The sequence below is a fragment of the Cicer arietinum genome, chromosome 7 (genome assembly GCF_000331145.2).
Source record: "Cicer arietinum cultivar CDC Frontier isolate Library 1 chromosome 7, Cicar.CDCFrontier_v2.0, whole genome shotgun sequence".
In the NCBI taxonomy this organism is placed as follows: Eukaryota; Viridiplantae; Streptophyta; class Magnoliopsida; order Fabales; family Fabaceae; genus Cicer; species Cicer arietinum.
Genome location: NC_021166.2, coordinates 35076784 through 35090736, shown reverse-complemented (window position 1 = coordinate 35090736; position 13953 = coordinate 35076784). Strand labels below are relative to the sequence as shown.

The 13953-nt window shown below is 30.3% G+C and overlaps 1 protein-coding gene across 4 annotated transcripts in view; it reads right to left on the bottom strand.

Moving 5' to 3' along the window:
- Nucleotides 1-12220, bottom strand: part of LOC101488947 (probable LRR receptor-like serine/threonine-protein kinase At1g53440) — a 23304-nt gene extending 11084 nt beyond the window's left edge. For all 4 annotated transcript variants that reach the window (XM_004513205.4, XM_073363925.1, XM_012719404.3 and 1 more), the window contains exons 1-2: nt 11801-12220; nt 928-1111 (exon numbers count right to left, since the gene is read on the bottom strand). In XM_004513205.4, the coding sequence (XP_004513262.1) occupies nt 928-1111; nt 11801-11918 (302 nt within the window). In that variant the 5' untranslated portion in view covers nt 11919-12220. The remainder of the gene's footprint in view (nt 1-927; nt 1112-11800) is intronic.
- Between the last annotated feature and the right edge of the window lie 1733 nt (nt 12221-13953).

The following is a 13953-nucleotide window of genomic DNA, read 5'->3' as shown; positions in this document are numbered from 1 at the left end:
TTTGTCCACTACTGAAGCTGAGTACATTGCAGCAACTGAAGCTTCCAAAGAACTCTTGTGGATGAAGAAATTCCTACATGAGTTAGGCCTCAAGCAAGATAAGTTTGTGTTATTCTGTGACAGTTAGAGTGTGATCCATCTCAGCAAGAATTCGACTTTTCATACAAAGTCGAAGCATATTGAAGTGCGGTATCATTGGATACGAGATGCACTGGAAATGAAGTCATTTTTAATTGAAAAGATTCATACTGATGAGAATGGTTCAGATATGATGACAAAGATCTTGCCTGTGTCGAAGATGATATGCTGTAGAAAGAAAGCAGGCATGGTTGAGCAGTACCTTCCCACTTGAGTCGTGAGGGGGAGATTTATTGAGTGGGCTCACTCCTCAAGTGGAACCCATCAATTTTACTATTATTATTATTATTATTATTAAAATAAAAAGAAAAAAAAAATTTAATGGGCTTGGCCCACTTGAAGGTAATAAAAGGAATTTAGAAATTCCTAAGAATACACAGAAAAACAACGGAAGAAGAACGGTTGCCAGAGAAGAAAAATAAGGGTTTGTTACTTTTAATATATAATTTGAGTAGTTTTATTGTTATTAGGAAGACTCTTTGTGTATCCATTAATTACTATAGTGAAAGTTTTACTGGACTAATTAAAATTGGCGTTTGTCTCATATTTAATTTTCTGTCAATTATATGGAGGAAAAAATATTCCGCACTATTAAGATAGTTATCGTTAATTATCTTATTTTTTTCCAACAACATCTAACAATGGAATTTTATTAATCACTTTGAGCACAACACAACCACTGCTTGATGTAAAGAAAGTTTACAATACCTTTTTTATTTTAACAAAATTTATTTGGTTTGATTAAAGTTGCATAATTGAAGCAATTAAAAATATAAAGAAAAAACGTACATGCTAGTAATATGGCAAACGGTGTTATTTTGGAAAGTGCAATCGCAAGTGACATTCCTCACAAATTCATCACTTATATTGTTATTGTTATTATTAAAGCCTCCGTCAAGCTCAATGCAGGAACGTTCTGCCACTTTCCAATTCACGTTCTTTAGTTTATCCGATATTGCTTGTAGAGCTTTCACTGCAACATACACAAATCAATTGATTTAGTTTAACGAATGAATTCAAAACCAAACTATTAGAAATATGAGAATTTTGAAAGAAATATGAGGAAAATGATACTGCTGTTTATGATCATAGTCGGCATGTAATCATTTTTAGGCAAAATTACGCGTGATCTTATAAGTTATGTTCTAATTTCATATAGGTTTTCAAGTTTTTTCCTCAAATAAGTCATTTAGGTTTCATTTCGTTTATGTAAGTCTTTTTAACAATTTCCATAAATAAATAAAAATTAGACTCGTTCTTCCTCGTTTTTCATCACTTTCTCGACCCAAACAAAATTAAAACCCACAAAATCTAAAATTTTAGATATTTTTTAATATCGTTTGATACTTCTCTTCCACTGAGAAATTGTTATGGGTTTCAATTAAACAAAATTATTATGTGATTCGAATAGTTTTTCATGTCAAATTGTTATTTGATTTCGAACAGTTTCAATTAAACAGTATCCTTACTCCTTTCTTCCTCCAAGTTCTCCTTGATCCAAAATTATTATGCATTTTCGGACAATTTTTCAAGTAGCTTTTAAATTTTATGGGTTTCAATTTTTAGTTTGTTTTTTGGTTTGTTTTAAATATAGATTTTCGGAAGGGTGAAATTTGATTAAATTTGTTCTTGATTTTACATATGGATTTTTGGTTTTATTTTGAATCTAATTTTCAAAAGAGCGAGATCTGGTTTAAATTTAATTTTTGGTTTAATTCTTGTTTTTGGTTTGATTTTGTGAATGGACAATAATTTTAGAGAACAAAAAGATGATGTTAGATGAATAAAATGAAGAAGATAATAAAAAAAAAAGGATAAAAAGGAAGTTGAATTTTTTGGGTTTAAAAAGAAAGATATTTTTTGGGTTTAAAAAGAAAGATATTTTTTGGGTTTAAAGAGAAAGAATATAAAAAAGGACACGAAGAATCTAATGAAGGTGATAAACTTAACGAAGTGTTTTTATAATAGAAACAGCAAATAAGAACAATGATATAAACATGTTATAAACAAGGAAACTTTGTTAATGGAATGAAACTTAAAAGACATGGGATCAGTTTGATTCAATTTTGATATTTTATTTTCAAAAACTATTTTGGAAATCAATTCTAGGAACTATTTTTAAGAAGAAAATAAAATAAAATTTCATTTGACAATTCTGTTTTTAAAAACTATTTTAGAGAAAGAGTGAAATTTAAGTGAATGTTGAAGAAAATGTTAATCTATTGTATAATAACTTGGTAAACAAGATATATATTTTTATTAAGTTATGAATCTACAATAGAAAAATGAAATATATTTCAAATTAAAATCAAAATAATCTTGGATATATTAATTGAATTAATTTATATTTTTCATATTTAAAATTTGATTAAATTATTTATTTGATCTTTAAAGTTATTTTTAGGTTTCATTTTGATCCTTAAATTTTGTTCATTTAATTTTAATCTCTTAAGTTATAAATATTAGACATTTTAGTTCTAAGTTATTTTTGTTCATTTTAGTCATTTAAGTTACAAATATTAAACATTTTGATATCTTAAGTTATAAAAATGATACAATTTTGGTCTCTTTAAGTTTTTTTTTTTTAATTTTAATTTTCATTCGTTAAGTTTTTTTGGTTTATTTTGTTTTAAGTTACAAATGGTTGGAAAGATTATAATCATTAGTGGTAAGTGATGGCTCTAGTAGACTGCAATCCTTGTCATTGACAAACTAGATATTTATTCTAGTTATAATGTAAAAATATAAAATTTTATAGTGTTTAACGGACAAAATTAAGATATCAATGTAATTTTTCAAAAGATGTATACTATAAAATAAAAATTAAGACATTTTCAAATTAGAGGTTATGTGTCAATGTTCTGATTGCATATATTGATAGTCGACCTTGAATTTAAGGGGCCAACATGTATCATTTTTGTAATTTAATGACCAACATATTTTATATTTATAACTTAAAAGGATTAAAATAATTGGAAAGATTAAAATGTTTAACTTCTATATCTTAATAGATCAAGATGAAAAATCAAAATTTAAAGAATCAAAATAAAACCAAAAAAATAACTTAAAGAACTAAAAGTATAATTTAATCATATTTTAAAAAAAATTATCACATAGAGAAAACGTGAAACAATTGTTATTTTAGGAACAGATGAGAAGTGGATCTATATAAAGTATATATGAATAAAAATCAACTAGTGAACTTGAAGACTCATATGGATGAGGGTAAAAGTCAACAATCACATTTATTTGGGAGGCAGGTGAGTTCACTATTTGTTACACATGCGCCATTAATCAAAATGTTTAATTCTCCGTTTCTTTTTTGCTGTTTGGCTTTTTGCAAAAAGTATTACAAAATGAAAGAGTAAAATTTACTGAATATTAATCATTGTGTATATGTATTACTGAGAAAAATGGGTTATATATAGGAAACCCCAAAAACTAATCATACATAAGAGAGAATCTAGTTAGAATAACTAACTAGCTAAAATAAACTAAACTGAATAACTAACTATCTAAAACAAACTAAACTGAATCATAAAGTATAATACAATTCTATATATCAATACCCTCCCTCAAGCTGATGAGCATATGGATGTGAGTCGAAGCTTGGATAAAAAAGTATGAAATGGTGTAGGATCCAAAGACTTTGTAAACATGTCGGCAAGCTGGAGGTGCGAAGAGATTGGAAGTAAACGAAAAAGATGTTGTTGAAGCTTTTCACGAACGATGTGACAATCGAGCTCAATGTGTTTGGTGCGTTCATGGAAGGAAGAATTTGAGGCAATATGTCTTGTTGATTGGTTATCACAATAAAGAAGTGCATGTTTTGTGTAAGAAACCTTAAAATCATTGAGAAGATATGTAAGCCATTGAAGTTCACAAACAGTGGAAGCCATGGCTCTATACTTGGCTTCAGTAGAAGAACGAGAGACGATAACTTGTTTCTTATATTTCCATGATATAAGAGAATCACCTAGAAAATGCAAAAACCAGTAATAGATTTGCGTGTGTCGGGACAACTAGCCCAATCCGAATCACAAAAGGACTTGAGTTGAAGGGAAGAAGATGCTGGGAAAAATAGTCCCTGAGCTGGTGATGATTTGAGGTAACGAAGAATCTGAATTGCAGCCCGATGATGTTCAGAAGTTGGTGCTGTCATGTACTGACTCAATTGTTGAACAGAGAAGCTGATGTCGGGACGTGTATTGGTGAGATATATCAGCTAACCAATTAGGCGTCTATATGATGTAGGATCGGGTAGGAAAGAGCCTTCGTCTTTGGAAAATTTCTTGTTTTTCTGCATAGGGATAGAAGCTGGTTTTGAAGCCAAAAGACCAGCTTCATGTAAGATATCTAGAGTGTATTTTCGTTGTGAGATGTGTAGGCCAGCCTTGGAGCGAGCTACTTCAAGTCCTAAGAAGTATTTCAAGTATCCTAAGTCCTTGATTTTGAATGTCTTGTTGAGGAAATCTTTAATAAAATGAATTTCAGCAATTTTCATTACCTGAAACATTAACATCATCAACGTAGATCAATAAGGCTGTGAATTTATTAGTAGAAGATTTGGTAAACAACGAATGATCAGAGGCAGATTGTGAGTATCCTATAGAACATAAAGCTGTGGAAAATTTTGCAAACCATTGACGACTGGACTGTTTTAAGCCATACAAGGATTTTAAAAGTTTGCAAACATGTGTAGGATTAGTAGTAGAAATGCCAGGTGGTAATTGCATGTAAACCTCTTCTTCTAAATTACCATGTAAAAATGCATTATGCACGTCTAGTTGATGAATATGCCAATTTTGAGAAGAAGCAATAGATAAAAGTAATCTTACAGTTGTGAGTTTAGCGACAGGGGAATATGTATCAAAAAAATCTATACCTTCAACTCGAGTAAAACCTTTAGCAACTAATCTAGCTTTATACTGCTCTATTGTACCATCAGCTTTATACTTTACCTTATAGGCCCATCTGCAGCCAATGGGTTTCTTACCATGTGGAAGAGGAGTCAAAATCCAAGTATTATTTTGGGTGAGAGCTTGAATTTCAGAATCCATAGCTTGAACCCAGCAAGGGTGTTTGATCGCCTGCTTATAAGTATTGGGTTCTTGGACAGAAGAAATAACAGAAATGAAAGAAAAATGTGCAGGTGATAAATTGTTATAAGTTAAAACAGAAGAAATCGGATATAAAGGATTAGATGAATGATCAGCCACAACTATATTGCGTTGAAAATCCTGCAAATAAGCTGGTTTTTGCCTTTTCTAGAGGACCTTCGTAAGGGAGGTGCATGGCTGTTAGTATAATCATTAATAATATTTGTATGGTTATCAAAATGTGAATTATGAGGTATATTAGACACATGATCAATGTTATCTACAATATAAATGGGATCATCAAAGAGAAGTGTAGTAAAATCAGTGACATCATTAGGAATACAATGCTCATTAATAGAATCAATGGAAGGATAGGGAAAGATATGCTTATAGAAAACAACGTTTCGTGAAGTAAAAATATCACGTGTATGAATGTCAAATAAAACATAACCTTTTGTCCCTTGTTTAAATCCAAGAAAGATACATTTGCGAGCTCTAGGATCCAATTTAGTCCTATTATTTAATAAAGTTGAAGCAAAAGAAAGACAACCAAACACTTTTAAGTCATTAAATGTAGGTGGCATGCTATAAAGCATATCATAAGGTGTCTTGTTGTGCAATATAGATGTAGGCAATCTGTTGATAATAAAAGTGGCATGACAAAGAGCAAAAGACCAAAAACATTTGGGAAGTTTGGAGTGAAAAAGTAAAGTTCTGGTGATATTTAATAGATGTTTGTGTTTTCGCTCAACAATGGAATTTTGCTGAGGTGTTTCCACACATGAAGTTTGATGTAAAATACCTAAATCAGAATAAAAAATAGGCATATTAAACTCAGCACCATGATCACTTCTAATAGTTTTAATTTTTGTTGAAAATTGGGTAGAAACAAAGGTGATAAAGTGCTGGAGTTTAGATCTAGTTTCTGATTTAGCTTTCATAAGGAAAATCCAAGTGAATCTTGTGTGGTCATCAACAATGGTTAAGAAGTATTTATATCCATCTATTGAAATGTCACCAATTGGACCCCAAATTTCAACATGTATTAAATCAAAAGCATGTAAAGAAATGATAGAACTTAAAGGAAAAGGAAGACTAGAAAATTTACCAAAATGACAAGCATCACAAATCACTTTTTTATTGATAGAAACATATTGAAACAATTTACATATATTGTGCAAAACAGAAGTAGATGGGTGTCCTAACCTATAATGCCAAATATCAAAAGAATTAGAGTTCATACTATATACATGTTTATTACAAGAAATATAATCAGATGGCAAAATAGATTCATCATAGGACAAAACAGGGGATTTTTTGAGAACATAGAGATTATTATGATGCTTCACAAGCCCAATCATCTTCTGGGTATGTGAATCCTGAATAACACAAGAGTTTTTACTAAAGATTAGCCTACAATTCAGGTCATGGGTTAATTTAGAAGTTGAAATCAAACTGAATTTGAATTGAGGTATAAAGAGAACATTGTGTAAAGATAAGGATACTATATACCTGTTTATTACAAGAAATAGAATCAAGTGAGGTAGAGTCATCAGATGGCAAAACAGATTCATCATAGGACAAAACAAATTCATCATAGGACAAAACAGGGGATTTTTTTGAGAACATAGAGATTATTATGATGCTCCACAAGCCCAATCATCTTCTGGGTATGTGAATCCTGAATAACACAAGAGTTTTTACTAAAGATTAGCCTACAATTCAGGTCATGGGTTAATTTAGAAGTTGAAATCAAACTGAATTTGAATTGAGGTATAAAGAGAACATTGTGTAAAGATAAGGATCCATCAAAAATAATGGAGCCAGAAAAATGTGCAAAGATATGGTTACCATTAGGAAATGTAAGGTAAACAGGTTTAATCCTTTCGATTGTAGAAAAACATTGAATGAAAGGACAAACGTGATCAGAAGCACCTGAATCCAATATCCAAAAAGAGAAGTTTAAAGAATCAGAACCTGTATTAGAGACACTGGAAATCACACGATTGGTGGAATCATTGGCCGATTTTTGATTGTCGTGCATAGAATCTTGCTTTGAAGAATGAAGAAGGTTAATGAGAAGCTTAAAATCTTCCTTGGAAAGTTGAGTGGAAGAATCATCTGGAGTTGAAATTGCAGAATGAACCGTCTTGTTATTATTAGCAGAATCAGAATTTGAAGTAGGTGGTTTATGTGATCGATAACCTAGGGGGAAACCATGTTTGAAGTAACAAGTTTCCACTGTGTGATTTGTTTTATGACAATTGGTGCAAAACACTTGATTTTTCGATTGACCTCGGCCTCTACCACGAGCATGTTGGGTGGGCCTTGGCCACCAAAGCTAGGGTTTTCAGAATTGATATGAAAGACAGTATTATCGGGCGTAGTAGGGTTGGTATTCGGTTCTTGTTGAACCACCATAGAATATACCTTGCTAATGGAAGGGAGAAGGTCCATGAGAAGAATTTGTGTGTGCACATTCGCGTAATTGTCGTTCAGAGCTTTGAGGAAACACGTAACATATTCCTGTTGTTTGAAGGTGTTGACGGATGTGCTAAGGTTACATTTATAGGTAGGCGAACAAACACAAGAAGGGGTAGGGCGAAGATCTTCGAGCTCATCCCATAAGATTTTCAGATTCGTGAAGAATGTCGAAAGGTTGCGATCTCCCTGCTTGATAGAGTGGAGATCGCGAAGAAGATCAGAAATACGAAAATGGTTACCTTTGGTGAATCTTTCGTGCAGGTCACACCAAAGATCGTAAGAGGTGTCGATGCAAATAGTACTCTGAGAAATATGAGAAGATAATGTTCTAGTAATCCAAGAAATGACCATATTGTTGGCACGATCCCATAGCTCAAAATCAGGATGAGTGGACGCCGGTTGAGGAAATGATCCATTGATGAATTGAATCTTTTTTTTGGATGATAAAGCACGTTTCATGGCCTTGCTCCAATTGTGATAGTTATTGTCGTTTAAGGGTGGTACGACAAGAACGACGCCGAGATTCTCACCAGGATGAAGATAATAAGGGTTACGAGGGTTGAGGGCGGGATCTTTTTCAGGGAAAGAAGTAGTGTCATTTTGTGGTTCGGAATCGGAAGAATTGGAAGAAGAATGATAGGAAAGGGGAAATCTGGGTTTTGAAAGATGAAGGAGGAGAAGAAATTCTAGGTTTGGGAAATCTGGAAAACAATTGAGGGTTTTGAGAAATCAGTGAAGGGGAAGCAAGAAAATTTGGGAAAGTTGGAAAAAAATTATGGGTTTGATATCAGTGAGAAAATTTGGAAGGAAAATTTAGTGGTTTTGAGAAATGAAGCGGAAGCAAGAATTTGTTAAAATCTGATACCATATTACAAAATGAAAGAGTAAAATTTACTGAATATTAATCATTGTGTGTATGTATTACTAAGAAAAATGGGTTATATATAGGAAACCCCAAAAACTAATCATACATAAGAGAGAATCTAGTTAGAATAACTAACTAGCTAAAACAAACTAAACTGAATAACTAACTATATAAAACAAACTAAACTGAATAATCCTAAATCAAAGTATAATACAATTCTATATATCAATAAAAAGGAAAATTGAAAACCAAAACAGTTTTACTTTTATAGTCCCCAAAATTGAAAAACCAAAAACAATTTCCAAATTTGTATTTTAAAAATAGTTTATCAAATAGGCTCTTAATAAAGAAAAAAATTTAAAAGATCTATACAGTAACTCGACGTAACTTAAAAAGTTAAATATGTAATTTTACTTTATTATCTTATATATTATCTTATATATAGTTCTTAGTAGTTGTAAAGATTTTTAAATGTAGATATGAATTTAGAATTTTAATCTTGCTAATTACTTACTTTAAAAAAGTAAAAATTATACTCTTATCATAGATACACAAAGAAGTAGTCCATAATTTCTTTTGCTCGATGTCATCATGATGAATCTATAAATGTTTTGTTCAACAAAGAAAGGTTTGGTCAATAATATAACGCTATAAAGCATGACATACGTACGATAGCATATATTAACATATCCATCTAAAGCATATGTTACTTTGGTACTTAATAATAATGTAATTGACTTTGCATGAAAAAAGATAAATCACGACTTATTTTATAAAGTCATCTAATATATTTTTAGAGTAAAAGTTGATTTATATTAGAGTAAAAGTTGATTTTTTTATTGAGAAATTCAATTTAGTTATTGAAAAAAAATAAAAGCATCTTTTGGTTTTTTTTAAATAATTCAGATCAAATTAGTCTTTAGGTGAACCACATTTAGACAATTAATTTTTTATTAACTTGTTTGATGATTCATCAACTTGATTATCTCATATATAATTTCTATAAAAAAAATGGACAATTAGATCTTTAATAATAATTAAAAATAGACAATTTATTTGATAGAGATTAAATGAACATATTTTTCAAGAAATTAATTATTTATTTTTAATTATTATCAATAATTTAATTATCTACTTTTTATATTGAAGATTTTGAAACAACTTTCTACCAAGGATGATTAAATTTAAGAAATTAAATTTGATACAAAAACTGCTCTCTCAATAAAAAAATAAATAATTGAGATTGTTTATATATGATTAATTTTATTACTATATAATTTAAATTGTTTGACCTTAAATCTTCGACTGACAATATTAAACGGGTGCACTTTCAAGACATGCAATTAAGATTCTATCTCCACACCATGAAAGAAGGTAAAGTTAGCTAGAGTAAAATTTTGATATATCATCTATAAGTCTTCGTGGCTTCCTGTGATTTTCGGCGTAATCTTTTAACTGATTTTAAATTAAATATAGTAATTATTGATTTATATACTTCATCATCTCATAAGTGTGATTTAAGATTATAAATATTTGAATATGTGCAAAATATTATACTTCACAGCAGCCAAAAAGACGTTAAATCAAAATACTAGATTAATTAACTCCTCTGAAATTCAACGGCTCTGTAGCTGTTGTTGAAGATCTAGATATTCGTTAAGGGGAAATCGAAGTTTGAAAATAGATTAAATCATTTTATTATGATGAAAATAGCTTCAATCATAATTGGGGGCAGGTTGAACTGTCCATTACCAAGGCCAAGTTGTCCATTGCTACCTAAGCGTATCTTTCAATTAGAACATAATTGAGATAAAAGTCAATCCCCATGTAGAATTAGTAATGGTCAATGGCATATTTGACATTAGCCATGCAGTATTCAAAACTTTCGTAATTTGAATACTAATTAGCCATCACTTACGAACAGGCTGCCCGACTCGATAAATTTAAATACTTAATAAATATGTATCTCAATATAATTTATTTTAATCAAATTATATTTTATTTTTAAAGAATAATATCAGCTGTTATTAAAAAAGTTTAAATACTATTAGTTTGATAGACTACTTATGAAAATGATCACAGTAGAACTTAACTTATTGTATAATAGACTAAATAGCACATATCATCCTTTAACTTAATTTCAATTAACGTTTAGGGGTTTTTTTTCCTCTTATTTATTTGGTCTTTTATTTGAGGCTAAATTACATATGTAGTCCTTTAACTTAATTTCAGGTAACGTTTTAGTCCTTTATCTTTTTTTTCCCGATTTAGTCCTTTATTCCTAACAATATCAAATAAAGTATGAAAATATGAGTTTATTTGAAGATTTGCGTTACGAATTTGATGAAATTTGTATTATATTGAAGAATATAATTAATTTTATGAGTTTTAATTGATTTTTTTTTTTGAATTTTTGTATAAAAAAGGATAACATTGTTGAAATTTTAAAACATAAAATATCAAATTGTCGCTTAAAATTAAAATAAAGGACCAAGTCGGGAAAAAAAAAAAGATAAAGGACTAAAACGTTACCTGAAATTAAGTTAAAGGACCACATATGTAATTTAGCCTTTATTTGAATATGTGTATTGAATAATACTTCAATGTGATTTTGTAATTTTGTTAATGCACGTCTAAATCATCTGATTCCATATCAAAACTCGACCTTGGAATTTCATGTGTTAAGTATATGATTTTTTTCATCTTGTCAAGAATAGTCATAAATGAGAGATATCTTATTTGTACTTTATATTTTAAAAATGAAAAATTTGTTAAAATATAATTCTTATTATAACTTTATTTATTAAGCCAATTTTTCAAAAGAACCGACTTAAAATAATGATTTATTGAACTAAATTTATAATGTTTAAGTCGGTTAAACTAAATCGATTTAACAAGATGATTTACATTTTAAGTCGGTTAATGAAACACGTTAAAAAAACAATATATTTATTAAATTGTTTATTCTTCCTCAAAGGTAAAACCGATTTAAATCGTACATATTCACTGATTTAAAAAGATATATAGCACAGCTGTATTATTAATTTCAATGTTAGATTTCTCAATTTCTATGTACATATATATTGCTTTTTGAGGGAACAGTTGGAAGGGCAGTTAAAACCTCAAAGGCAATTTGTTTTGGAAGTGTTATTTTGACCGTATAGCCTCTTTAGACTTAGGAATCAAAGAAAGCATTAATTCATAGCGTACATACCTTCATCTTGTGGTATGAGTTGAGCGTCGGATCCAAACTCTTGAAAGCAATTCAAAGCCAGAAAACACCAGACCATAAAATACGTTAATTTGGAACCTGACTTCTTAATTTGCCTCATAGTGTAATGAAACGACAAGCAGAACAACTGAGACAGGGACCAAGTGAAACAAAACAAAACAAAAGTAGGTGTCAAAGTAGGATACTAGGATTTGTCTTCTTTGCTGTGTTCATATGTTAAAGGGAAAAGAGAGAGTGAAGCTTTTTTATTTGAGTTATAAATTTTTTTATTAATGAAGTGAATGTGGTCGTGGATGGAAAAAGGAAAAGTTTTGTCGGACCATTGAGAGATGGAGAGCAGAAAAAGAGAGTTACCTAAAGATGTAAAGATAGATCGAGAGAGAAAGCACAAAGATAAAGGAGTGAGATATATAAATACTCTTCCTATTTATAAGGAAAATTAAAGTATAATATTTCTTAGTAATCATTTCAAATTTTGTCTTGTTTCCACTTTATTTTTGTCTAAACGAAATTTAAGACGATAAAATGATACTAAAATTAAAATAGGAAATATAGTAAGACTCGTTCAATCTTAAATTATAATAGTAAATTACAAATTTTATGTTTTAGTTTCTCTTTAAAGATTAAAAAATCAATTTTATGTTGGATCTGTTTTGGTGACAATACTGCAAGACTTTAATAGTGAAGTTGTTGATGAATATTATATGTAGTAAATTCCAAAGCGTGTTGTTACACTAGCCTTTATGTTCGATTCGCCCCCACCAATCGGATGCAAATGAGATAATCAGCGAATCCCCTTCATGATACTTTGGAAAACCTTGATATGATTTGCACTTTCACACCAAGAGTATCTTTCAATAGTATGTTACAAAAGAATGATTTATATTCTTTACTCATGCATTATAAAAAAATAAGATGACTTAGCATATAAGAATGGGTGAGAAAAGTGGATGGCAATCACTAGAATTCGTGTCTACATTCTGTCCAAAGTGACCCTATTTATAGGAAAAATAATGTCACTTGAGAAAGAGTTGCAATTCTTGGTTCTGCCATTGTTTACGAAGGGCTATATACATATACCGTTCAAATATTGATTAAACCATTGCATTGGTCTGGTGGTTGATCAATGCTACGTTTCGCGTGTAGGACACTGGTTCGAACCACCATTGTGTCTTTTCATTTTTAATGAACAGTCGCGTCTTTTCAAGGCTGAATTTATCCAAAAAATAAGGCAGAAGCATAGATCAAACTCGAGACCTTATGTTTACACACAATGAACACAACCACTAAACCAACAACAATTTCATGTCAAATATCACCAATTATACATGCATATATTACCCAATATTTTGGAAATATCTCACAATCTCCCACCATTTTCAAAATATACTGAGTCCCATAATTTTGAAAATATCATAGTTTCAGATAATGATATCTTACGATTTGAACCACTACTTAGTAAGCTATGGGTTCCACTTATCCTGAATAGATTGGTAGACAAGCTTTGAACTAGTTATTCATTAGAACAAGTGTGCACAACTTACACATGAAATCTCGGTACTATCGAAAGAATTATAAAGATGACACATTTGTTAAGGCCTTGTGTCATGTACCCTTTTCATGAGAATTTAAGAGTCAAGCCCTTTAACTCTTCGAAGCGGCCTCACTTCATCCTCACATAGGTAGACTATATCAGAAATACACCCATAATATGTATTTCAGTAAAATTATGCTATATGTCTATTAAGAGTAAAACTCAACCTTCCAACTTTATACTTATGGTCCAAGTACTTTTAATCTTTGGGATGTATCTATATTCAAGTACTTGCAATCATTCTAATAGTGTACTTTATCATTGAACTCAAGACTTGATGTTACTCAAGTGTGAGCCGACTTTCCCCCATTGATGATTAATTAGATATGCGCTTGAGTCCCATCCCCAATGATGCTTTCAACACCATGTCCCTTGTCAGACCTTTCGTCAAAGAATCTGCAAGATTCTTTTAAGTTCTTACAAACACTATGGATATTACTCCATTTAAAATTAAATCCTTTACATAGTTATGTCTTAGACTAATATGTCTAGATTTTCCATTATATACTTGGCTATATGCTTTGGACAGTGTGGATTGACT